Source organism: Oryza brachyantha, chromosome 1 (genome assembly GCF_000231095.2).
Source record: "Oryza brachyantha chromosome 1, ObraRS2, whole genome shotgun sequence".
In the NCBI taxonomy this organism is placed as follows: domain Eukaryota; kingdom Viridiplantae; phylum Streptophyta; class Magnoliopsida; order Poales; family Poaceae; genus Oryza; species Oryza brachyantha.
In genome coordinates, this window is record NC_023163.2 from 29,099,840 (window position 1) to 29,125,826 (window position 25,987).

The following is a 25,987-nucleotide window of genomic DNA, read 5'->3' on the forward strand; positions in this document are numbered from 1 at the left end:
CGTGTGAATATAGGGCTTATCATAGGAATTTTATAGAAATTTCAGAGGAAACAATTCAATTTCTCTAAAATTTCTGTAAAATTCCTCCAAACCGAAGAGGGCCTCAGGACTATATTGAAACTTTTGTATCGGATAAACAGCGTAAGCATGTAGGACCAAGTTACTGTCACAAAAATACACTGAACTAAGGGGTTATTTGGTTTGAAGTCAAAATTTATTTTGCCAAAACATCAACGCTTTGAGTTGTATTTTGGCAATGCCAAAACTTGCCTAAATTTTGACATTGCTAATATTTTTCATGGGAGCAAACCGAACTAATCAGTTTGCTAGCGTAAAGCGAGAGTAATTGACTATTTTTTTTCAAAAAAAATATATAGAAAGGTGCTTTAAAATCACAAAGCTTATTTTAAGCTTAGAGTGATTAATACATAATTAACTATAAATATTTCTCCCTATGCAAATATTTAACGTTGTCTCGTTAAAAATAAACCAGTCAACATTAGAAAAAAGAGAGAGTAATATCTTACGCGAGCAAATCGATTCAACTCATTTTCCCCCGACCCGAAAGAACTCGACGCTCACTTTTGAAAGTTTGTCTTAGCATTGGATGCTGCTAAATCCGCCAAACACCCATTCCGCCGTCCATTTGTACCCAAACAAAACAAATTCAAAAAAACATAAAGAGAAAAAAGCCACTAATAACACGTCATTAAACGGGAACTAATCCGTTACATGACGTGGGCCCCACCCGCGCCACCTATTCGTTCCGCTACCTCGCCTCGCTTCTCTTCCACTTCCAGCTAGCAAAGCAGCTCACCCGCAACGCAACGCACCAAAGCTGGCCTCGCGCTCGCGCTCGCACTGACAGCCTTGCCTTGCTCGCCCTCCTCCTCCTCCCCTATATCTCTTCTCCCTCCTCCGCCGCCGCCTCCTCCCCCTCAATCCCCACCACCTCCTCTCAACTAATCCCACCCCGGCATCCCGTGCTCTCTCCTCCTCGTAGCACGTTCACGCGCGGCCGGGCTTGGGAGCACGTATCTTTCTTGATCTTGGAGAGGAGATGGCGGAGGAGCCGCAGCCTGAGGCCGCCGCGGCGACCGAGGTGGCCGTGACCGAGAAGGCGCCGGCTGAGGCGGTGGCGGAGAAGAAGGCGGAGGAGGCGACTCCTGCGGTGGAGGCTGAGGCGCAGGAGGAGAAGAAGGATGAGGAGGAGGTGGCGGCGGCGGCGGCCGGTGATGACGGGGGTGCCATAGAGGGGACTGGTTCGTTCAAGGAGGAGAGTAACCTGGTGGCTGATCTCCCCGACCCGGAGAAGAAGGCGCTTGATGAGTTTAAGCAGCTGATCGCCGCCGCCCTCGCCGCCGGTGAGTTCAACCTGCCTCCCCCTCCGCCGCCACCGAAGGCCAAGGCTGAAGCCGCCGCCGAGGAGACCAAGACGGAGGAGGCCAAGGCCGAGGAGCCGGCCAAGGCTGAGGAGCCGGCCAAGGAGGAGCCCAAGGCCGAGGTGGCGGCGGCCACGGCGGAGGCAACAACCGAGGAGCCAAAGGCCGAGGCGTCGTCCGAAGAGCCCAAGGCTGAGGCGGCGTCCGACGAGCCCAAGGCCGAGGAACCGGTCAAGGAGGAGCCCAAGGCTGAGGCGGCGCCGGCGGCGGTTGAAGAAGCCAAGCCGGCCGAGCAGGAGCCGGAGGAGAAGACGGTTGTGGTCACCGAGGAGGCGGCCACCAAGACGGTTGAGGCGATCGAGGAAACCGTCGTGCCCGCTGCCGCGCCTGCGGCCTCCGCCTCAGAGGAAGCGGCCGCGCCGGCGCCGGAGCCAGAGGCACAGGCCGCGGTGCCTGAGCCCGTATTGATCTGGGGTGTGCCGCTGGTAGGCGACGATGAGCGTACCGACACGGTGCTGCTCAAGTTCCTGCGCGCGCGCGAGTTCAAGGTGAAGGAAGCCATGGCGATGCTCAAGTCGGCCGTGCTGTGGCGCAAGCGCTTCGGCATCGAGTCGCTCCTCGACGCCGACCTCGGCCTACCGGAACTTGACAACGTGGTGTTCTACCGTGGCGCCGACCGCGAGGGCCACCCCGTGTGCTACAACGTCTACGGCGAGTTCCAGGACAAGGACATGTACGAGAAGGCGTTCGGCGACGAGGAGAAGCGGGAGCGCTTCCTCAAATGGCGCATCCAGCTTCTGGAGCGCGGCATCCTGTCGCAGCTGGACTTCTCACCGAGCGGCATCTGCTCCATGGTTCAGGTTACAGACCTCAAGAACTCGCCACCTATGCTCGGCAAGCACCGCGCCGTCACCCGCCAGGCCGTAGCGCTGCTCCAGGACAACTACCCCGAGTTTATCGCCAAGAAGGTAATACTTTAACTATTACACCATTGATTAGTCCTGTCAATCTTTCTTTGCAACGGCAGCAATTTTTACAGTAGCCATTTGTGTTAGTAAAATTCAATTTTTTATGCATTCATAGCTGAACGTTGCAAATGAATGATTGGCCAAAGCTTTGTTCTTCGGGTAATGTGGTAAAGGTTGGGCCTTTTAGGCTGTCATAGCTCTTTTGCACCAATTTTAGTCCTGGCCTGAGTTGACTGTTGTCTTTTGACGAGTGCTTTGTTAACCATAGCGTAGGCTAGGATCTTTTTTCTTTTGATCAACTTTTTCTAATACGAGTAGATGTGAGGGGCTTGTAAGGCTATTGCAACAACAATGTGCAGCTCATTTCAATAGTTTCAATGAATTAAAATGGGATCATATGTTTTGGTTGGGCCATGGTGTGCAGGTGTTCATCAATGTGCCATGGTGGTATCTCGCTGCCAACAAAATGATGAGCCCGTTCCTCACGCAGCGTACTAAGAGCAAGTTCTTATTTGCCAGCCCAGCCAAATCAGCAGAGACCCTCTTCAGGTTTTGCACACAGAAGCTTTTGAGAATCAATGCTTTTGGTATTTGATCTGCCAAATTGAATGTTCTCAAGTATTTTCATCTAAATGCAGATATATCGCACCAGAGCAAGTCCCTGTCCAATTCGGAGGCCTCTTCAAGGAGGATGATCCTGAGTTCACCACCTCTGATGCTGTTACCGAGCTCACAATCAAAGCTTCGTCGAAAGAAACCGTTGAGATTCCTGCCTCTGAGGTTGGTCCTTGTGTGCATGCCAGATTACTTGGAAATCTTTAGATGCACTGATCGCTGATACTGATTATATCACTTATATGTGAAATTTGCAACCTTTGTAGAACTCCACGATTGTATGGGAGCTTCGAGTGCTTGGATGGGAGGTAAGCTATGGGGCAGAGTTCACTCCTGATGCCGAGGGTGGATACACGGTCATCGTGCAGAAAACAAGGAAGGTGCCTGCAAATGAGGAACCAATCATGAAAGGCAGCTTCAAGGTTGGTGAGCCTGGAAAGATTGTGCTGACGATCAACAATGCTGCATCAAAGAAGAAGAAGCTCCTCTACAGATCCAAGGTCAAGAGCACCAGTGAGTCCATCTGAGGTTGCAGGCTTGCAGCTGCCTTGGGTCCCTGCAGTTCATGATCACCAGATTCATCACAACGCCAGTCGAACTTATTCCCTGATAGAAAAGAAACCTTTCGGTTTTGGTTCTTTAATTTATTGGTTTTGCTGTTTTGGTTCACATTTTGTATTTGTTTAATTAAAAACCAAAGTGAGCTTGTTTTGTGATAATTGAAGGAGAGGGTTGATATGATATAATGACATCGTGATGGTTGTTGAGGGCAGAGGACAAAAATTGAGGAAGGACTGAAGAATATCTGCTGCTCTGTATATCTGTCTGTACATTGCATCTCTGGATTCTCATGGACCTGTTAAATTTAGAAGTACTTGTCATCATTCACCAATCCATGTTACCCAATATATTGTCTTAATTTCCATATCTTTGAATCTGAGGGAAAGAAACTGCATGTTCTCCATTCCTTTTGCTTGTCCATTTCCAGCAGGCAAGGATCTCTCAGGATCGAATGGTTCCCCCGATCATAGTTGAACACTTGCAATGAAAAATGAAAATCACTGTCCATATCATTTCTTTCAGCACCTCCTGTTAACCGAAAAGAAAACATGTTTTTTACATATACTTTTGTAAATCACATACTGCCTGACTTGCCTTAAACGAACAAACAGCATGAGGACAACAGGTGCAGGCCAAGCGGGAAAGGCTTAAGCATCTGCCAGGTGTTTGTGCTGCTAATGATGGGCATAAACTAAGCGTGGGTAGAGCAACATCCAGAGCCTTGTTCCAAGGCTGTCATCGTGTCCCTCAAACAATCCGCCAGAGCCAATCATCCACAGGAGAAAAAGAGGCCGGAACAGCTGTTGCAAATAAACAAGGCAAAAGAACAATGCAGCAGTGCAAGAACTCTCTCTCTCTCTCTCTTCCTTTGACCACAACAGCAAAGGCGAGAATAAAAAACCGTAGGGCCAAAAGGCACACGAGAGGCCTCGCTGCTCACTCTCAAATCCATTTTGGCTGGCCATGTGCAAATGCAAGGGAGCTTTGAAAAACTTTCCTTGGAGGACGAGCAGAAGAGCTTTGTGTGTGTGTGCCCGGGCATTTCGGCAATTTGACGCCCCGTGTGTTGCACTCTGTCTCTGCTTGAACCAATGGCTGCGAGGAGCATGGCAGGGCCCAGTATGGTTTGCGTTTTTAATGGCGAGGAGGAGGAGGAAGAAGACCTTATGATTGGTGGTGATGGCATCGATCGACATACACCATTGTCATGTTTGACGTTTGCGTGCCCATTTATTTAGACGCCACCGGACGTGTCACCGGTTGCAGCAGGGATCGTTTTATTTATTTCTTCCTCCGTGTCGACCGGTTGACGGCTGGCTGTCCTCGCCGTAGGAGTTGGCCTCAGTAATTCCGTCCTCGCGCCGCGCATGCATGTCTGGGTCCCCCGCCGGCGGCGGCGCCGGTGGAGCCTCACGTCGTGGGCTAATAAATTGGAACGCGACAGACGGGCGGGGGCGTTGCAACGACGCGCGGGTAAATTGGGAAGGAAGTGCAGCATCCACGCGCAGTTGGGCGCTGCTTGGACCAGTCCGGATCAGGGAGCCATCAGCCATGGACCAAACCCATCCAAACCGCCGTACTGCGCCGTGGCAACGCCACCCGATTCCGCCGTCCCGTCCCGGCCCGACGAGGAGATGGACAGATGGTCGGTGCGTGCGTGCAGCTGGCGTGGCGCGGACAGGCCACGCGCGCGCGAGCGAGCGGAGAGACAGAGCGGCAAGGCGGATCTGACACGCGAGCACGCGCGACGCCGGCGTGAGGAAACGGCTCCGGTTGCTGTGATTTCCTGCGTCTTTTTTTTTTTCTTTTTTCGGTCATTCTCCGCTGTTCGTTTCGTCCTCCCCTCCCGCGCGCGCGCCACCGGATGGGTGGCGAGTTATATCATGTGATCGCGGACACGCGGTCCAGCCGGTCCTCCCCCGCGCGCCGGCCGCGTGATCGCGTACGCAACTCAAGCCTGGCTGGCTGGCTCGGTTCGCCCAGGCTGGGATTGCCTGCCGCCGAGGGGTTTCGTAGCGCTAGCGCGGTGTCTCCAGTTGGGGCGTTCGGCTACGCGACGGATGCCGCTCGGCGGCGCTCGCTGGTCCAGCCAAGGCGCGCCCCCGGTTCTTCGCTGCCCTCCGCGCGGGGCACCGTGAATCACGCGCGGCGTATCGGCAATTTAGAGACTCGCGGTCGTACTCTGCTCGTCTGCCCCCCATGCGTACGCGATCCACAGTGCGGTGGCTTGGAGGTACGCCTGGGCTTGCTGGGACTTCTCTGTAACTGGGCGATCGATGCAGGTAAATTCAGACGATAAACCTGTATTGGTTGGTGACCCAAGCCATGCACCTAAATGACACAGTTTGCAACGTCTAACAATGGTTTGCTTACAGTCACAGCTGTGATTAGATTTTGTCCCAACAAACTAAGTCCCACGTCACTTAGAATGTGGTGAGGGAATGATGTGTCTAAGAATTTGATAACCTTTGGGTTGATTGTTTGACGACGTATTTATACATGAAAAATAATTTATGAATAGTACTTTTATATACTCTTATCGATTTAAAAGCTAAGATTAAAAAATAAAAATACAATGAAAAACACAAAGTCAACTCTAGATTTAAGTTTGAAAATTCAAATTTTAGCATATAAGCATAAACATAAGTAAGGGTGCTTAATTTTGGTGGCAATTGCGACATTTTTTTTAAACATTTAGTGGCAAAGTATAGATATAGGTGGCAACCGAACATCTTTGTGCATGACCAGGCGTGCAGCATTGGAGCTTCGACAGTTACACACATTGCCTATCTTATGGCTTCTTTCGCAGTTCAGGCGCATTCTCTAGGAGCATTTTCAACAGAGTTGCCAAATGACTTTGCAAGCTAAAATTTGATAACTTGGACTAAAATTCGTCCTCCAACAGACTGACCAACCAGATGACCAAGTCATCCGGTTAGTCAAACTACTCCTATCACTGGCCAAATTTGGCCAGCCAAAATACACTTGCCAAATGTGGCCCTCACGCATAGGCCCACAAACAGTACTACTATCCTACTACAGTACTACTATACTACTAGAGCAAGCAACAGCGCGTCACCGGGGAACGCCGCCGCGTCTGGGGCCGAGCGGCGGTCGCTGCCGCCGCCGGCTCGCCGTCTCCGCGCTAGCGCCAGGCCGCAGGGCCTCCCCGCCGCCTGGTCTCTCCGCGCCACCAGCTCAGCCGCCACCTGCCTCCGCCGCCTGTCTGCCAGGGAGAGAGAAAGAAAGAGAAAAAGAGAGAGAGGGAGAGAAAGAGATTGAGGAAGAGAGAGAAAAAGATAGATAAGAGGATGACATGTGGGGCCCAACTATCATAGACTCTAAATAGATATGATGAATGGAGAGACTATTGGAGTAAAGACGAATTTAACTTGCCAAACAAAATAAGGAGTAGCTAAATAGGTATTTAGAAAGTCTAATTTAGACTTCCTGTTGAAGATGCTCTAAGGTGAGCAGCGAGACAGCAATAGGCAACGTGGCATGACAAAGGGCAGAGGAGACATGCGAGTTATTTCGGTTTCCATCAAACACAGAGCTAAAAACACAGCACATGATGAAGATGAGTCAGCCACTTCATTTCAACTATCAGTAGACCAGGCACATTTGAGTAGCCACACCTGCCAGCCAGACTGCCAACAAGCAGCATGTTCGCAAATTATGCATTGGTGGTAAAGGAGATTTTTCAGTGCTACCGCTACTCCCAATTAGCCGACCGCAATTAGGACTAGAGCTCCATTTGGGCGAGGTATAAAGGCGAGAAGAACAGCTAAGGAAAGGAAAGAGAATCATTTTATACTCCAGCTCCAAAGTTGTACTACTAGTTAGTGAAGAAAGAAAGAAGGAAAAGGCCAAAACCTAAAGCATACCATGTTTTGGGGAACCGCAAAAGCTTTGCTCGATCAATCTTCAACTCTTGCAATCCTTACTGTCTTCAGGATTGATCATCATGACCAATTGTAAATCCAAAATCTCCTCCTCGTTAACAATGTACCTGCAGATTTGACAGTACTACGTCTTGTGCCGGAGCAGCAGCAGTACCACGCGTCAAGACTCTAGATGGGTTAAGTTAGACAAATTCTCTAATTCACATTCTGAACCACATCTCAAAAAACAGACTCATGGTTGCCTGGGAAAAGTGAGGATACAGTTGAAACTTGAAACCGCTGAATTCTGTATACTAGTGGAGTACTAGTACTGAAGACGGGCAGGACTTGAAGGCTGGACCTCGGATTCCATTTCATAGCAACGGTAGCAAAACCGATGCCCAGTGTTTGTGCTACTGCCCTTTTGGAGCCTTGCGTGAGAGTAGTGAGTACACGCGACCAAAGCCGCCGAGATTCAGGCCATGTGTCTCGAGGCAACCAGATGCTCTTTTGAAAGTCCTTTACAACGTTCAGTTCAGCAGCTGATTATCCTTCAACGCAAGCTATGATGGAAGGAATTGTAGATTTTCAGTATACCTTTTTTTTTGGAAAAAAAAATCAGTATACCTTGATCTTCTTCAGATAAATTGGTGAGCTAATAAAAGAAGAAGCGACAAGTCGCTGGCTGACAGTTCCTAGTGAAGAACAATGGAGGGATTCTCTTGTCCATGGGTGTCAGTATATTTCACAAGCCAAACATGGCAAACATAGCAGTGCCCTACACCTCAAGTCCTTAACGTTACCAGAAAAAACCGAGACCTAAGGATTCAGTCTTCAAAAATGGAAAAAAGAACTACAGGGTCCAATTCGCAGTAACAGCATCCGAGGACACTTCATATCAGTGTATCATCATTCTGTGCTCTGAGAATGCACCCTCTGCTACTTGTATATCTTCTTGGTTCAAGTTATGATGGTAGTGTAACAGGATTGAGTAATAAGTAGATGTTCCATCACTCGATATAGCTGAACAAATGAACGTTAGTAAGTTACCACGTAGAATAGTACTTGGTAACAAAGAGTGGGTTGCTTACAGATCCTGATGCCCTTCTCTCCAATTCAGAACCTAGTGTGGTTACTGGTACAGTAGTATAAGTCTGCAACATAAACCAAACCAAAGAGGCTAGCACAGCCGCTATATCCCCTCGTGGTCAACTATGCAGATACAGGTGCAAAGCAAAAGAAAACTTCTATGGGGGTTGCAGCTGTTAAAGCAGGTCATAGAGGAGATGTTTAACACTCAACATGGCTGGAGGACGATCAACAGGCGACTGGAGTAGGACTGCTGCAGACTGATGAATCTGTCATTCTGGGATGTTGATGTAGATCAAGTTTAGTTCCCTAACCTGTTTCTTAGTCTTTAGATATATCTACTCTACTTCTCTTTAGAAATCCTAACTTGCTGGAAAAATGATGTGATCAACTTTTGAGCCTAAGGGTGGGATGGCACCAATGCAATAGGTTGACTTGGGCCGCGTTTGGCAAGACAGGTTACTAACCCATATTCTTTCTTTTTCTGTGCACACGCTTCCCAAACTGCTAAATGATATTTTAAAAAAAGTTATATATGAAAGTTAATCTATTTTTCTAATTTTTTATAGTTAATAATTAATTAATCATATACTAATCTATTACCATGTTTTCTGCGCCAGTTAATAACCCCACCGCCGAACGCAGCCTTGGTGTAGGTTGTTAAATCCTATAAGACATTGTTGCGTTTATGTTAATGGAAACAGGAGGAGGCCACTGGCTCTCTCTTGTTTCCTGAAAAAAAACTCTATAGTGACTTGGGGGAACTGAGTTTGCTGTTTGCACATTACAATGAAATTGCTTCTTGCAAACTATAATGGATCACATTTCTGAAATGATAGACAGCAGCAGGGTTAGGAGTGGGGGTGGGAGGAGGTATCCCCTAGCAAGCAGCTATTTGATGGATCCAAGAATATGCTATTTTTGCTTAAAAAATGCTAAGTTCAATATGCTCCTGGACACCAGCCACACCATAAAGAGTGGCTTCCCAAGTTTCTACATACAACCATGGTGAGCCCGTAATTTCAATTAGAAAGAAAATTATATATTGAATGGCCAGTATGGGATGATTTTAATTTTCATATATTACTGGCAAGGATATCTCTCAAAACTAGGGGATTACCCGCGCAATTTTGCATGGAGATATATAATTAAAGTAGAGTTAGATTTGAAAAACAACAACATTCTATTTATATAGATACAACTGAGATTTTGGAAATATATTTGGATTTCTATACAACTATTAGCTTCTATCTCTATATAGATTTGGGTTCCCTAACAACTCTTAGATTTTATTTCTGACAACCGTATACAACTAAATCGATCGATCGACATCGTTATAATATAGACCGACCACAATCTAACAGTTCAAATCTCTTTTTATTTTGGCAAAATTTGCTACAGGGCATCGAAAAAATGTGTAATTAGACGGTGGACACCGGAAAATTACGATTTTGCTGTAGGGCACCACAAAAATGTGGTAATTAGCTGGTAGACACTCCGGCTATTATTTTATTAATTTCAGAGTTAAAAATTTTAAAAATGGCGAGATTGCCCTCGGTGGTCGGTTCGCCGTCACCCTCGCCGCAGCTGGGTCGCTGCTACCGCCGTATGCTCAGTCACCCTGTAGGCTAGGGTCCGGGTGCGGTGCGGCGGCCGAGACCGACTAGGTCTGGTTGGCAATCTCGTCATTTTTACTCCGAAACTAATAAAATAATGGGCGGAGTGTCTACCAGATAATTACCATATTTTTGTGGTGCCCTACAGCAAATTCATGATCTTACGGTGTCCACTAGCTAATTACATGTTTTTTCGATGCCCTGTAGCAAATTTTGCCTTTTATTTTTGGATTAATGTGGTAATTTCTAGCCTCTAGAGTGAACATGATGACTTTCGAGGTATCATTATAGTATGATTGGTTGATAGATAGATACTTTCATACTACAGTCTATGAAAACCCTGAAACAAGCAAATGGCACAACAAATTGGCAAGAAATAATTATTTCTAACTAGTATTCCAATTATCAATTCATCTCTATTTTGTTTTAATTTACATAGAGATTGTGATGAAGAAACATGGTTGGTACGAAAATTGACTACCTGCTATTTATCTTCTGCCCTTCGTTAAATTTAAGGATGAAGTCAGACAAAACACTGCTGTCATTGCGCGAGTCTCTTGTGGATAACCATCTGTCGTCAAGCTGTACATTTACATCCCTGTGCCAGGAGAAAGCCATAGTTCAGTTGCACTAGGGGTAACTACCCGTGAAGTATATTTGATAGAGGAAACTGTAGGTAAGTTCAGCAGCTCAGTAGGACAATATTCTAAAAGACAACAAAGAATGAAGACCTGAAGAGGGGTTAACTATTTATGCTAATATAGTCGGATGACCAGATGTAAGATTTGGGTACTTGATTACTAAATAACTCATACCTCTTTAAGCTGAGAACTTCGTAATTTTTCCGAAGGTAATCTGCATGCTTAACTAGGGCATCCTGAGCATAATCCTTGCCAACGGTTCTAACTGCAGCTGTACGAAGCAAGTTTTCCAATGAACCATGTTTCTTTAGTAGTTTTACTGCAGTTTTTCGACCAAAACCAGGAACAAGGTTCTGGATTCCTGGCACACCATCTGCTTCATCACCAATGAAGCACCCTGTGCAGCATAGCTTCTGATGCATCAGTTGGCTAGATAAACCAGTTTCTCGATGATAAAAAGAAATGTATATTGTCGGATAATGCATGAGACATATACTCACTGAGGCTCAAATCTGCAGTTGGGTCACACTTGTACTGTGCAATATAATGCCTCAGCGTATAGAAGGACCAACGGCCAATCTCAGGAATGGGCATAACTAACTGGACATCTTCAGATATCAGCTGCTTGAAGTCCTTGTCTGGTGAGCCGATGACAACTCTATAATCTTTCTGTAAAACTTGCTCTGTTAAAGTAGCCACTACATCGTCTGCCTCGTACCCGTCGACTCTGACAACCTGAATTTGATGTTTGCAAATTTGTTCAGCGTTTCTTATTACTCAATTTCAGTAATCTGTCCATGCTATTTCGTGTTCACCTACCGGAACATTGCACTCGCGAAGAACGTCGACGACGCGCGAGTCGGCGCCTGTACCAGGGCCGCGAGGTCGGTGTGCCTTGTAGGACGGGAGCAGCCGCCTCCGGTACTCGTTCCCACCCTCTCCGTCCAAAACCTAATACAAGCGAGAGAGGATTTCAGGAGTGACTGGCAAAAGGAGTGTGTAAAGATGATTCCGATGTATGCAAGGGTCTGGGAGTGCGTCCTCACGGCGACGACGGGGTCGCGGAGACTGACGTGCGCGAAGAAGAGCGCGAGCCAGCGCGCGAAGGCGCTGAGGCTGCGTTGGGATCCGCGGAAGCAGATAGGGTTGACGTCGAGGAAGAACACCCGAGGTTTCGCCGCGGGCTTCGCCGGGGCGCCGTCCCTGCCCACCAGCTGCTTGCGGGAATGCCTCGCGGGCGGCGGCGGGCTGGAGACGGCCGAGGTGGAAGGAGAGGGCGAAGACGACACGGAGGCGTGCGGGGTCGCACAGAGGCGGAATGGCCGAAGTCTCGCCACCGCGACGGCGACCGCAGCTAGTGGCTGCGCCATGCTCGCGGCGGGAGGTGGCAGTGGCACCGCCGCCATGGCGATGGCGCTCGGTTTGGTGGGAAGCGGAGACTGGGGGTGTGTGGATAAAGGAAGGTGAAATAAAAAGAAAGAGAAAGGGGTGTTGCTGGGCTTTTTACAGAAGTTCATTTAAGTTTGGGCTAAAAGCCCATTTGGGAATTCGGGTGTAATGGGCTCTATAGCCTCTCGATTTGGGCTCCTAAACAGGGCCGGCCAGTACGTTGTCCATTCGTGTTTATTATTCCACTCCATTTGTTCCAGCTTTGGCCATGACGTGTACCAATTCGTTGTTTTCACTTTGTAGGATGGAACATTTGTATCAAAAATGCATGCTTTATGGACTAAAAAGGGAGAGAAATTTTTGAGAAAGCATACGAAGATAGTATAAATTTTGGTACTTTGGTATCTAAACATCAGAGTTTTACACTATACCTCCTGTTACCTTATCAAAAATAATAAAATTGTGAAAAACAAACTTTTTAACGTTCTCTTGGTTGCCTCTACGAAGTACTCCCTCCATTTCGTATAGTAAGAACTTGTTGATATTATGTCAATTTGTCTTTATGGAGGAGACATGTGAGGTGGTGTTTTAGCTATATCGCGACCTCCGCATAGTATAGTAATACTTTATATATATTATATGTGTAGATTCATTATAATCCATAAAATTTTAGATTATAATAGAAAGTATTATATCATAAAACATGTGTGTAATATCTTTGGGTGAGTTATTTTGCATAAAAACCAATTTATTCATGTAAAATGAGATAAGTCAATAGAGTAGGAATAATTATGTTATATATATATATATATATACACACACACACACTAGAAAAGGTGCCCATGCGTTGCAACGGAAAAACTACTTATTTAGAATCATAATATCTCACATATTATATTTGTGTGTTATGTATTATGACCTCAAATTACATAAACGATCGTGTCTCTCGCTTTACGTATCCCACTCGCAACAATCTATCCACGCTAATAAGTGGATCGTTGAAACCTAACGCGACATGTATAGAATATGACTTACCTTATAAAAGGTTCATATAATATATATAATAGTAGTGAGGTAACCAAAATCCCACCTAGTGTCCTTTACTAAAGTAAAACTACTCCCTCTAGTTTTTTAACTGACGTCGTTCACTATTAAATTTATGTTTGATCTTTCGTCTTATTTAAAAATTTTATTAATTATTGACTATTTGTTATGATTTAATTGTAACTTTAAGTATGATTTATGATTTTTCATATTCAAACAAAAATTTTAAATAATACAAAATGTCAAATGTAAATTCAAAAGTCAATTGCGTCAATAAAAAAAATCAGAGAAGGTATATCTTATATGTATTTCAATTGAAACCTGATTGCATTATAGCAGATTTATAGCTAGATATTTTTATATTAAATAGATTTAGTTCCCTCCCATAATGAAGATAGCATGCAACTGTTGCTACATAGGAGCAGGCTCGTAGCCATATTGCGCGCAACCCTAAAGAATCATGAAGCCATATGCTGTGAGGATGTGATCGAGGGGGAGAAGGAGCAGGACACATCGAGTCTTTATCCAATGCGTCACGCGCGTGGGAGAGCGCTACTGCTGCTAACCCACGCGCAGCCTGCTCGGCCCAGGTGGCCAGCGCGAGACGACGCAGACCACGCGCTGCTGCTGCTGCTGACCCACGCGCGGCCTAGTTCGGCCCAGGTGGTGTGTGTATATATATATATATAGATAAGTTGCTTCAAAAGCACATATAAACATATCTTTTAAGTTTGAAGGAACTAATAATATGCCAATAATTTATCTCTTCTTATATGCATAATTTGGTTCAGTTTGTTTTGGTCTAAATAACTCGTCCTTACTAACTCTTTCTAAATAAACGCTAAGCACGAATTCTCTATTCGGTCGTCCTGTGTTTGGACATGGGCAATCTCATCATTTTGCTTATGTCTATAAGCCAAAAATTTATTTTTTTAACATTTAATTTAGAGTTGATTTTAAGTTTTTTAGTCGTAATTTATTTTTTAGATTTAGTTTTTATATCACTAAAAACATATATTTGGTACCTCACTATGGCCGCGTGCGGCGCCGGAGACAAGTTAACTTAACCGCATCGTTTTTCGTGCACACGCTTTCCAAACTGCTAAACGGTATATCTTTTATAAAAAAAATTTTATAGGAAAGTTGTTTAAAAAATTATATTAATCTATTTTATATTCTTTTAATAATTAATAATTAATTAATCATGTATCATTCTATTACTATGTTTTTCGCGCCAAGTAAGTTAATTTACCCACGTCCTTACCCAACGCAGCCTATGCTTATATAGATAGATATCCCCTTCATGCTTGAGTATATAATATATATATATATATATATAGTGGATTTGATTGCTCGCGGACAATTCCTGCACAATTCTTTCGCTGCCGTCTGCACACCTACAAATCTGAAGAATCCTTTCATGGAGCATACCGTGAGTTCCGGCTATCAGCATTGGTCGGTAGTCTCCAGCTGGTACAAATGTGGCATATTCTAGATTCTACAAAAACAAGTCACTGCTTACACCACTTTGAAAAACACTGTCCAGATTCATAGTTTGGAAAGTAGGAGTGCTTATTATACTCTATTCATTAGTTTCTCCATCTAAAAAAACTCGATATATTAGGAGATTTGACCCCTTTTAATGATACTGACTCATATCTTCTCTGAAGGTTGATTTTTTTAATGGAGAAAGTATAAAACTTTCTAACTTTAATTAGATTTATCAGTTGACCTTTTTCTTGTAATATTTAATCATTTGTCTTATTCAAAAATTTATGAAAAGATTATTTATTTTGCTTGTGACTTACTTTATTATTAAAATAACTTTAAACATGATTTATCATTTTTTTTATATTTGTACTAAATTTTTGAATAAGACAAATGGTCAAACGTTATAACTAAAAAAGTCAAACATCTTATATTATAAAACGGAGTAGTACTTATTATCTATATAAATTTAAACAAACTTATAAACCTTCAACTGTGAATAGCTTTCATGCCATAATTGTTTTCCTGGCGTGAATTCCGCGTACCTTGAAATATCCACGAGGACGACGACTTAATTTGCGGTGCATATTCACTGAACCTGGACGTGATTGTCTGGCTAACAAGAGGGAAAGGTTCAGTGTATCTACGAGCTGTGTGACGTGTGGACGTAGGACCGATTAAGACCGGAAGCTCGACTTCTTTTTGCGTGCTTGTGCTTTGCCGGCAAGTAACATGCTTGTTCCAAAAATATTTTATTTTGGTCTATGTAACACGTAACAATACAAAGTTATAAAAATTAAATTTTACTTTTTACTCAAATACAATTGTTATCTACCTTTTTAAATCATACTTCTTCCGTTCCATATTATAAATCAAAACTCATCCATATATCAATGTTTCGTGTATATGTCTAGATTTATTATCACTCATATAAATATACAATATAAATATACAGAATGGCATAAAGACTTATAATATGAAATAGAGAGAGTAAATCTTTGGAGATTTATTCATATCTTTACTGGACTCCAATGCAATAAGTGCTAAAAAATAAAATGTACTCTATCCCTCTAAAATTATAAGCATTTCCAGTTGTGTACTCCGGGTAGCAATGAGCCAACTATTTAACCTATAAAATTTAAAGGTCGGGTTTAAAATGGACTGAAAATAAAATTGTATAGAGTTTTGAGCTAAAATATTTTAAAAATTAAACAGGGATGTGAAAAAACACACGGGTCTTAGCCCATTCCCACCCCTATGTGTACTTGCTCCATTTGTTCTCATATACCGGGTTCTACGTTGAACCAAGAATGAATCATGATGAAGAAAAAATTGAAAAACTAAAGAGTAAAGAGTTATGTCTTCTTATTAAATAAGAGGTATATGAATAATGGGATAATAAACTCGAATGTGTGGGAGGCGATTCATTTATAGGTTCATCAGCTGGTACGTCACCTATTTCATATAGTATGTTTTATAATACGTATCTCAAATAACTTTAACCATGGTTTTTACTATAATATACTATCGGTTTTATATTATATAAGATGTTTTTTCTCGATCTATATTTATCTAGGGATGATTGTATACTTTTTATATGTGTTCAAATTCATTAGTGAATTTAGGAGGATCAAACCATCGTATAATGTGATACATATGTATTAAAGCATTCTTCAAGATTAATCCATACATATGGTCTCCATGTTTTTTAAATAAACAATTTAAAAGTTATTTTATACTCCATGTTTAAAAAGTTTGATATTAGTGTTATCTAAAACGATAAAAAGGGATAATTTTAAGAGAGTGCTGCTCAAATTAATTATCTATAAATATGGGCCTCCGCGTCAAGTTTAGCAATAAACGCCTATAGATATGGTCCATCCCAAGGGGCTTATTAAGATTCAAACACATTCGGTACTGTGCTGTATCATATTGTTGGGGGAATATAACGTAGGCAGCTGGCTACTTCCGGTGACGCTGGAGAGTGACGGGTTTGTTTTGCTGCTGCTGTGCGCGAAGAATTGGATACGTAGTACTAAATACCGCTTTTCTGTCATAGAAAATATTAAAAAGAATATATCTTTTTCTGAGAGCATAAAAAGTGCACACGACTGTTTCGTATCCAATGAATATAGGGGTTATATTTTCGTTTAGAAAAAGATGACTAACATATTTACAAGAGAAAAATAATTCATGAATAAAACTTTTATATACGTGTTTCTTAGCCATCTAAAAGCAAATACTTAAAAAAAACTAAACCATGATAAAAAAATTTCAAAATTAACTTTAAATTTAAATTTAAAGTTAAAGTTTAAAATTTGTTCCATAGAACAAAAGGACGAAGCTTCCAGGGACAACGAGTTTTTCCCCCAAGTTGATTCATCCACCGAATTCAGGAGTTCAAGGATGACGGCAGTGCTGCATGGATGTCGCAATCTCTGACCAGGGAAGGCACTAAACACATCGGATGCGAACTTATCCGTCAGAGAGACCAACTAATATTATCGGAACTAAAAAAATGGACGCTTTTCATGTATCGCGTTGGACTGCTTTTCTCCTGGAAACAGGACCAAAAATCTGTACAGCACTACTTCTGGCAATACTATAGTGTAAGTGTAACACATTCATGTTTCAATGACATCACTATTATCAACAAGTTACCAGTAGGGTTTATCTCGCCCGTTAAGAACCAAATAGTCGCAGCCCAAAAAATAAAAAGGAATTATCACGTGGTATGTAATCTTGGCAAATCGTGAAAAACATAATGAAATCTACTCAGGCCGCGTTTGTTTGTGCATTTCACTAGATCAGATTATCTTTTTTTCATACGCGCGCTACTGCTGTGGTGAATTTTTTGCTAAAATTTTATATAGAAAAGGGTTTTAAAAAACATCTTAATTATTTTTTTTAATTTTTATAGCTAATAATCAATTAATGATATTTTAATATACTGCTTCGTTCTTCATGCCGGTTATTAACCGAACTGAAACCGGGCTGATCAGTCGTGAAAAGTATAGAGTGTTTCCAAAATATATTTAATTTTGGTGAGGTCATCATATGGGTGGTATTGTCATCCTTGTCAGCTCAACCAACAAACTCGAGCCGGCCCACATCTCAGTCACCCAGAAACCCAAACAGGAGTAGTATCTTTTAGTACCCCAAATCAGATGCCACGAAGCCCAGGAAAGCCCACGAAACCAACGGACCAAGACGTCGGCGTCTCCGCGGCGTAGCCCGACCGGCACGTGCCGGCGGCAGCTGCATCGACCTCCCCCGCGGCCGGTTTCCCGTCCAGGTTCTTCCCCCCGTCGCCCCGAGCGCCTCCATCGCGTCCCGTCGTCACGCCCACACCACCACCCACCAAACCTTCGCCCCCCTTGGCCTCTCTCTCTTCCCATCGATAGTATATTAGCAAAACACGAAGAACACGAAGAGAAGTCCGCCACACGTTCCCCCCCGCCTCCCTTTCTCCGCTCCCCCTTCCTCAGACGCCTCAGATTCCATCCGCCCGCCGCTGCGTCGGGCGGAGTTCCGAGCCCGATCCGATCATCCCCCTCGGGGTCATGGTTCTCTCTTCCATCGCCGCCGACGTCGACCGCCTCTTCTGCTGGTGTTGGTGGTGGTGTTGTTGTTGAGGGGGATTGCGGGGATAGGCCTGCGAAATTGGGGTCGATTGGGCGGAGGGGATTTTTTATTTTTTGGAAGGGAATGGATCTCTCGCGGCCGGAATCGTCGGACCTCTCGCTGGGTCTCCACTCGCTCGCCCACGCCCGCGGGCACGCGGTCGCCGGGCCGCTGCGGCTGTTTGATGACTTGGAGGATGCGAAGCCGGAGGGGAGCGTCGGGGGCGGAGGAGGAGGAGGAGGAGGAGGAGGAGACGAGGAGGATGGGGAGGAGGGTGGCGACCAGCACTTCTCCCTCCTCGGCCACGCGCTCTGCGTCAAGCGCCCGCGCCGCGCGCTCTACGGCGGCGGAGGTGGGGGTGGGGGTGGAGGAGAGGCGTCCTCCTGCTCCTCTTCCTCCTCGTCGCTGCACCCGGCGAAGCGGCAGGCGACGGCGGAGCGCGGCGCGGATCTGGAGGCCCGACGCGGCGCCGTCCGCGCGTGGGGCAACCAGACGCTGGCGGAGGCCGACCCGGACGTGCACGCGCTGATGGAGCTCGAGCGGGAGCGCCAGGTGCGGGGGATCGAGCTGATCGCGTCGGAGAACTTCGTCTGCCGCGCGGTGCTCGAGGCTCTGGGCAGCCACCTCACCAACAAGTACTCGGAGGGGCATCCCGGAGCTCGCTACTATGGAGGGAACCAGCACATCGACGGCATCGAGCGCCTCTGCCACGAGCGCGCCCTCGTTGCCTTCGGTCTCGACCCCGCCTGCTGGGGCGTCAACGTCCAGCCCTACTCCTGCACCTCTGCAAATCTAGCTGTTTACACAGGTCTCCTCCTCCCTAAAGACCGTATCATGGGGCTTGAGCCGCCTTCTGGTGGCCATGTCAGCCATGGGTACTACACACCGAGTGGTAAGAAGGTGTCTGGAGCTTCTATATTCTTCGAGAGCTTATCATACAAGGTGAATCCACAGACTGGATATATCGATTATGACAAGCTCGAGGAACGGGCAATGGAATTTCACCCCAAGATTCTCATATGTGGTGGGAGCTCATACCCCAGGGAGTGGGACTTTGCACGGATGAGGCTCATTGCTGACAAGTGCGGTGCAGTGCTCATGTGCGACATGGCACATATCAGCGGGCTTGTTGCAGCAAAGGTAAATAACTACCTCAAGGATCATTTATTTATCTTGCATGAAAATGTAGTAGAGTAACTTATGTTAAGACAATCACGACTGAAGAACTAGTTAGCATGTTTGATGATAGCTGCCCTGAAACTTGCTGAAGAAGAGTTTTAATCTTTTGCTAACTTGTTTACCTGGCCATCTTGTAAGGCCTGTTGATCGAACCATTCGACATCACAATGCAAAGCCTTTATTTTCCATGTTTGTAATGCGACTGTGTGGGTCGCATTATTTCTTCTTACGCAGCTTAGGTTCATACTGTAGTCCTGATGAGACTATTTTGCAGCCAGTTATCAACGTATCATATTCAAACTGAGTTTGAACATAGTTTATCATAGCAAAAATTGATTTGCAAAGTACCTAAGGTAACATCTGTGTAGTACTTATGTTTACATGAGATCAAGATAACTGCAGAATTATATGTTCTGCCAGTCCAGATGGGGCTGATTCTTTGATTCTTATGTCGGAATGTTTCCACGTCTATCCGTGCTAGCTGTAGTGATTGAAATCATGCTAAATTGCTAATGAATTAAGTGGGCAGCATGTGCTATTGTTATTAACTGCAATGTCTTGTCAGTTTTCACAACATTTAGAAAATGTGGTCTCCAAGTACGTCTGACTGTTGTTTTAATTTTAACACACAAGAAAATATCTTCAAAGCATTTTTACAATATATTTATTGTTGCCATTTTTCACATGGCAAGTTGAAATTTGTTTTGTATATATGTTTGTGGCCATCTTTATATGGCAAGTTGAGATAGTTTTGTATATATGTTTGCTGTCAAGCTTTGAGAATGTTGACTAAGTTATACATTTATAAACAGACAGAAAAGCTTTTGTTAGAAATATCCTAGACCTGTTTATTGCATTTTCATGATTTTTTAGAGCCATATATTCTCTACAGAAATGTTTTATTTTCTTAATCTGGGCCATAATTGTATTTTCTTATTCTCTACATTAATAAAGAACTTAAGAATGGTCAGCTGAGTTGCTTTCTACTGCTTAATCTGGCTAGGTCAATGCTCTTGATGCTCATATTCTGATAGAAATATTGTTCCATACTTCTTACTGTTACGAGATTCTTATTTCTATAGTCCTTTTAGAAGTTCTAGTGGTGATGGTAGTGAATTACCACACCACCACTGCTTTCTACAAATTGGCCCTGATATTTTCTGATATTTGGAATAATCCTATATTTTGTTTGAACAATTGAATACCATAAATTTGAGTAAACAAACAAGTGGTGCTAACTTATTTTATAAAATATATTTTATCTATGACATTACATCCTATAATACTTTTTATCCATAGCAATGCATGGGCATTTTGCTGGTTACTCCCAACTATACAAGATACTCATACTGTTGTTGCTGAACATTCATCGTCTTCTGACAGTTTATTTTTTGTTATTTTTGCAGGAATGTCGTAGTCCCTTTGATTACTGTGATGTGGTTACATCAACTACACACAAGAATCTAAGAGGTCCTAGAGGTGGTATAATATTTTTCAGGAGAGGGAAAAAATTAAGGAGGCGGACTGGATCTTTTTCTCAAGGGGATGGAAATGATTATGACTTTGAGGACAGGATAAATTTTGCCGTTTTCCCTTCAATGCAAGGTGGACCTCACAACAACCACATTGCTGCCTTGGCAATAACGCTGAAGCAAGTTTCCACACCTGAATATAAAGCATACATTATACAAGTCAAGAAAAACGCCCAAGCTTTGGCATCAGCATTACTCAGAAGAAAATGCAGATTAGTTACTGGTGGCACTGATAACCACTTGGTACTTTGGGACCTCAGAACATTTGGCTTGACTGGTATAATTCTGCCTACCGTTTTCTTAATTATCTGTTTGTGAACTTGTGATTAGGTTGTGTATTGATTTCATCGTGCATGGCTGGAAACTGAAATATATTTCTATACGATAATGTAACTTACTAAACCTGAAACAGTAAAGGTTTGATAGTTAATTTTCCATTATTTAATTGCTTAAAGTCATGTCTGTTGTACCATTGCTCTATGACAATTTATTTCTACAAATTACAGGATGTGGTTATTCATGTGGTTTATAATGTAGTTATGTTTAAATTTTGACAGGGAAGAACTTTGAGAAGGTCTGTGAGGCATGCCACATATCCATCAATAAGACACCAATATATGGCGATAATGGCTCAATATCTCCTGGGGGAGTTCGGATTGGTTAGTTCTTACACCATTGCATTTTTTTATTACTGTTCTGTAATTTCTAGTAGTATATAGAACATTGACTACTGTACATCTACTTACTGTCATGTTACATACAGGAACACCTGCAATGACTACTAGAGGTTGCTTGGAAGATGACTTTGAGTTGATCGCAGATTTCCTCATCAGAGCCACACAAATAGCTAGTAATCTTCTGAAAGAACATGGGAAAAAACAGAACGATTTTCTGAGGGGCCTACAGAACAATAAAGATATTGTAGAACTGCGAAATCAGGTTGAGAATTTTGCATTGCAGTTTGCAATGCCAGGTTTTGATGTATGAGCGTTCATGTATATGTACATATCTTGGTGGGGTTATCCGGAATCATCAGGAATTAGCAACCGTTTCACACTTGGCTGAATTGTTTCTTTCAACTGGTGCAGAATAGAAAGAGGTTTCTTTTTCTTTGTTGGGAATTGGTCTTGACTAAAGCTGTACATGCTTACTTCTAAGTTGCGATTTACTATGTATGTATCGAACACTCGTATAATGGTTTTTATAGGAGACAATTTTCCTCCATACATAGGAACTTAAACCTGTTTTCTGTGTTACTAGTACTCCTAATATTTAGCATAAACCTGTCTCTTGATATCATGTTACAAGGTAGTGCCGCGATACCACAACGGTACAAGGAGAACGTTGTTTCTGCGTACCGATGGCCCTCTTTCTCGCAGCGATGACATCCCTCTTTCAGAGTACCGATGGTCCCGTTCTTTTTTGCTTTTTTAATCAGCCCATTAGTCTCACGTAAAATGAGTAATATGATTAGCATATGGTTATTTAAGAATTAAATATTAAGAAGTTGGTTTTATTTGATTTTAAAATAAATTTTTATATAAAAAGTTTCTGCAAGGAACACACCATTTAACAATTTGAAAAGTACGCTAATGTATATCGAGAAGTGACTACTGTTATTGGGCAGTTTGAAAAGCATTACTGTTGCCTTGGGCGTTGAAAAATTGATTATATTGACCCTAATTAGAAATTTTATTTAGAAACCAAAAATTAATTATAGAAATGAATTGTCAGCTCAGCGTTACCGAGGTTAGTGTTGAGTTATAACATTACAACTATCCACAAGGTGAAAAATTACCTACCAAATGTCCAAATCATTAGAGCTATCTAGCTCTACATGAAATGGATGTTAAATTCCCTCCACAACTCTGTGGTAATGGTGCAGTGGTGGGCTGTATTGCTCTCAACTCAAAGGTCTGGGTTTGAATCCCAGCTTACCACCTCCTTGTTTCTCTTGCTTACCTAATATTCTCTTGCTTACCTAATATTCTTTTTTTATATATATAAATGACATGTTTTATTTGCAAGGTTATTTCATTTTGAATATGAAAATATATGAAAAGAAGTTTACTGCATGTTGTTTTCAAATTCCTATGTTATTTTCATATGAAAGAAACATATTACACATGCCCTTTCCAATTTCTCATCAACGATATTAATTTGTATACATTAACTCACTATTATAAATTTGAATTCTCAAATTTGGCATACAATATATGTCATCTTTTCATATGAAAGACTATAAACTCCTTACAATTTTTTCATCAAGAAAGAATAATTATAGATATTAACCTAAATATCATATTTGCCATATAATAATATATTTCTTTTTATATTGTATGAAACTCAAAATAAAACATGTCAATTTTTAAAAGAATATTTTAAGTTCTCAAATCTCAATTCAGAATAAAACATTTATAAATAAAAATATGTCACTTTTAAAAATAATATTAAAAGAGTAAAGGAAAATAGAGAACTGAAAAATGACAAAAGCAATTGAGGGTAGGGGAATGGAGGTTGATCCCTAGACCCTTGACTTTTCAATCATACCAAGGGGTGATTGCTTGGCTCTTTCAAGTAAATATGAAACTATATATTTAAGAAAAATAATTTTTGAATAAAAAATTTACAAATATGTTCTTAGCAATCTAAAAACATGCTGGAACATAAATTGCAATGAAAAAACACAAAATCAACTAAAAAATTAAGGTTAAAAATTTAAATTTTGGCTTATAAGCATAAGCAACATCGATTGATAAAAGTGCAAACTAGCTGTGTTGTTCACATAGGTTATTCATTTATCTAAGAGGCTGACTTCGGTGCATATTATTTGTAATATAATTTAATCCAGACCACTGATCTAATTTTGTTGGACGGTTGTGATTAAATTATACTACCAACAATTTTAGGTGTAGTAAAATTCTGAGAGGACAATATCGTCTTTTTTACCGTGATAGTACGTAGGCCTTGCTGAGCTTTTTTTTTATTCGTGCATAATGTGATAAAAAATAATAAATACAAATCAAATATTAATCAAAGTACGAAAATACTCTTTTAAATCAATGAACGAGATTATTTCTACTGGCAGTATGACAGTATTATATAAGTAATTACAAGTAATATGTTAATAGTACAGCTCTCGACGCCAAGGCCAATGATGGCAAACTCTCATGTTTTACTAGTAATTTTTCGTCGAGTCAGATAGAAGCAGTTAGTGGCGCTGAGACGTCATAGCTCAACGCCAAGTGAAGGTTTATTTCTACAACTAGTTTTTGGCATTATCAATTTTCAAATAAGTTTTCCGAAACAATCAATATATCAAATTTTCAGCTTCGTGCGCCCAATGTGTTAATTGGTCAAGGCCCTGAATTACTAACACTAAGTATAGCACTGACGCATTGACAACAACGGGCGTCAAGACCTGGCTACTGGTTGTACAGTTGCTAATTGCTGTAAGCCAAGCGCAGTGCAGGTTGCATCATGGTACTCCCCTGCTTGCTGTAGAGGGGGAAGGGAACCCATCATGAAAATTTGATATAGCTGGCATGTTAGTAGGTAGCTAAGAGGGGTTATCATCTCCTCTTTTGACCCTTGCCTGCTGTGCTCGTTTTTTGTTTTTGCCGTACTTTGACCATGATACGCTTCTTTTTGGCCATGATTTGCTTCGCTTCGGTTTGTTGCCGATCCATGGACATCACATCGGCCGCTTCCGTTTTTCGTCCGAGCAAATGATGGTGTGCGGCGTCCGATCCATCGATCGATCGATCGCGCTTATAGCGAGGCGAAGAAAGCCACAACCCAACACAAACACAGGTCCTTTTCTTCAATGCGCAGCAGAAAGCGGCGCAGCTTCCAGCTGCCGTTCCAGAAGCCCTTTAATCATTGCGACCATCTGCTGCTTCTTGGGACATCAATCCAATCAGACAAACACCAAAAGCCGGGGGAGTCGTCTCTCACAGCTGCAGCTGCCGTTGCAGTGTGTGTTGTGTTTTAATGGTGTTCAATTGTTCACCTCTCTCTCTTTCTCAATCACTCCTCCCCAATCCATGATTATAGAAACAAATGAAACATTACTTAAGCTTTCCTTGGTTGCTTTTCTTTTCTCCTTGAGGGGATATAAGGAATCTCAGGGCCTTTTCTCCCCCTATTCTTGCTCTAGTGGAGTCCTTAATGATGGCTTATGAGGAAGTGAGCTCGCCACTACCAGTAAAGAATTGATCACTAAGTATATAAGGGGACCAAAAACAATTGCGATAAAGAGGGGGAGATCTTGGCATTTCACACTTCCTTTCAAGTCCTACTGGAGCAAGGAATAGCAGTTTCAGGTTTCGCTGAATCACAGTGATTAAACACCTAACCTCGAAAAAGTAGTACTAATAACTAATAGCAATGGATGCCACAGATGAAGATTTCACAGGTAGGGCTTTTGAGGTTTTTGGTTAAGCCTGTCCCAAGTAATGATAGTTGACAGTTGCAGTATGAACAAGACACATAAATACCCTGTCGTTTCTTAGCTTTATAAAGGACAGCCAGCCAAAATAATTTAGCATGGTAGACGTAATTGTCATGCAGATGCTTCTTGCTTCCCTGGGAAAGAAAAGGACTGGATTCTTGAAGCTGAAGCTGGAGAGAGGGGAAACATTTTTTAGCACACGGGTGTATATCTACCCGTGTGTATATTCACCCGTGTGTTTGCATATAATCTAAATAGTCATAAAAAATATGAAAAAAATTGATAAGATAGATTAATATGAGTTATATCACTCTATAAACGTGTAAGTTTAAATTCAACTTCTACAAGTTATAGAAAAAAACAAACAAAACTGAAACTAAGTATACTTATATTCATAATTGTTTTTGTTATTTTTGCTATAACTTGTAAAAGTTGAATTTAAACTTGCATGTTGATGGAGTGAAATAACCCATATTAAACTATTTTCTCAATTTTTTTATATTCTTTAATAACTATTTAGAA

At 42.6% G+C, this 25,987-nt stretch overlaps 3 protein-coding genes and 1 long non-coding RNA gene across 4 annotated transcripts; 2 read left to right on the plus strand and 2 right to left on the minus strand.

The window, feature by feature from the left end:
- Window positions 1-752: 752 nt before the first annotated feature.
- Window positions 753-3,888, plus strand: LOC102711755 (patellin-3-like). The gene is made up of 4 exons (XM_006645032.2): window positions 753-2,350; window positions 2,775-2,899; window positions 2,989-3,130; window positions 3,232-3,888. Exons 1-4 carry the CDS (start codon window positions 1,061-1,063, stop codon window positions 3,490-3,492), a joined length of 1,818 nt encoding a protein of 605 aa, XP_006645095.1. The 5' UTR covers window positions 753-1,060; the 3' UTR covers window positions 3,493-3,888.
- Window positions 3,889-7,028: 3,140 nt separating this feature from the next.
- Window positions 7,029-7,972, minus strand: LOC107304398. Its single transcript, XR_001550472.2, has 3 exons — window positions 7,693-7,972; window positions 7,414-7,599; window positions 7,029-7,313 (listed from the first exon to the last, which is right to left on the minus strand). It is a non-coding gene; the product is annotated as an uncharacterized LOC107304398 (long non-coding RNA).
- Window positions 7,973-10,319: 2,347 nt separating this feature from the next.
- Window positions 10,320-12,186, minus strand: LOC102712036 (5'-3' exonuclease). The gene is made up of 5 exons (XM_006645033.3): window positions 11,803-12,186; window positions 11,576-11,707; window positions 11,257-11,491; window positions 10,931-11,153; window positions 10,320-10,713 (listed from the first exon to the last, which is right to left on the minus strand). Exons 1-5 carry the CDS (start codon window positions 12,160-12,162, stop codon window positions 10,593-10,595), a joined length of 1,071 nt encoding a protein of 356 aa, XP_006645096.1. The 5' UTR covers window positions 12,163-12,186; the 3' UTR covers window positions 10,320-10,592.
- Window positions 12,187-18,080: 5,894 nt separating this feature from the next.
- On the plus strand, window positions 18,081-22,236 carry LOC102705780 (serine hydroxymethyltransferase 7-like). The gene is made up of 4 exons (XM_040525206.1): window positions 18,081-19,441; window positions 20,887-21,289; window positions 21,570-21,671; window positions 21,776-22,236. Exons 1-4 carry the CDS (start codon window positions 18,386-18,388, stop codon window positions 21,997-21,999), a joined length of 1,785 nt encoding a protein of 594 aa, XP_040381140.1. The 5' UTR covers window positions 18,081-18,385; the 3' UTR covers window positions 22,000-22,236.
- The last annotated feature ends 3,751 nt before the right edge of the window (window positions 22,237-25,987 follow it).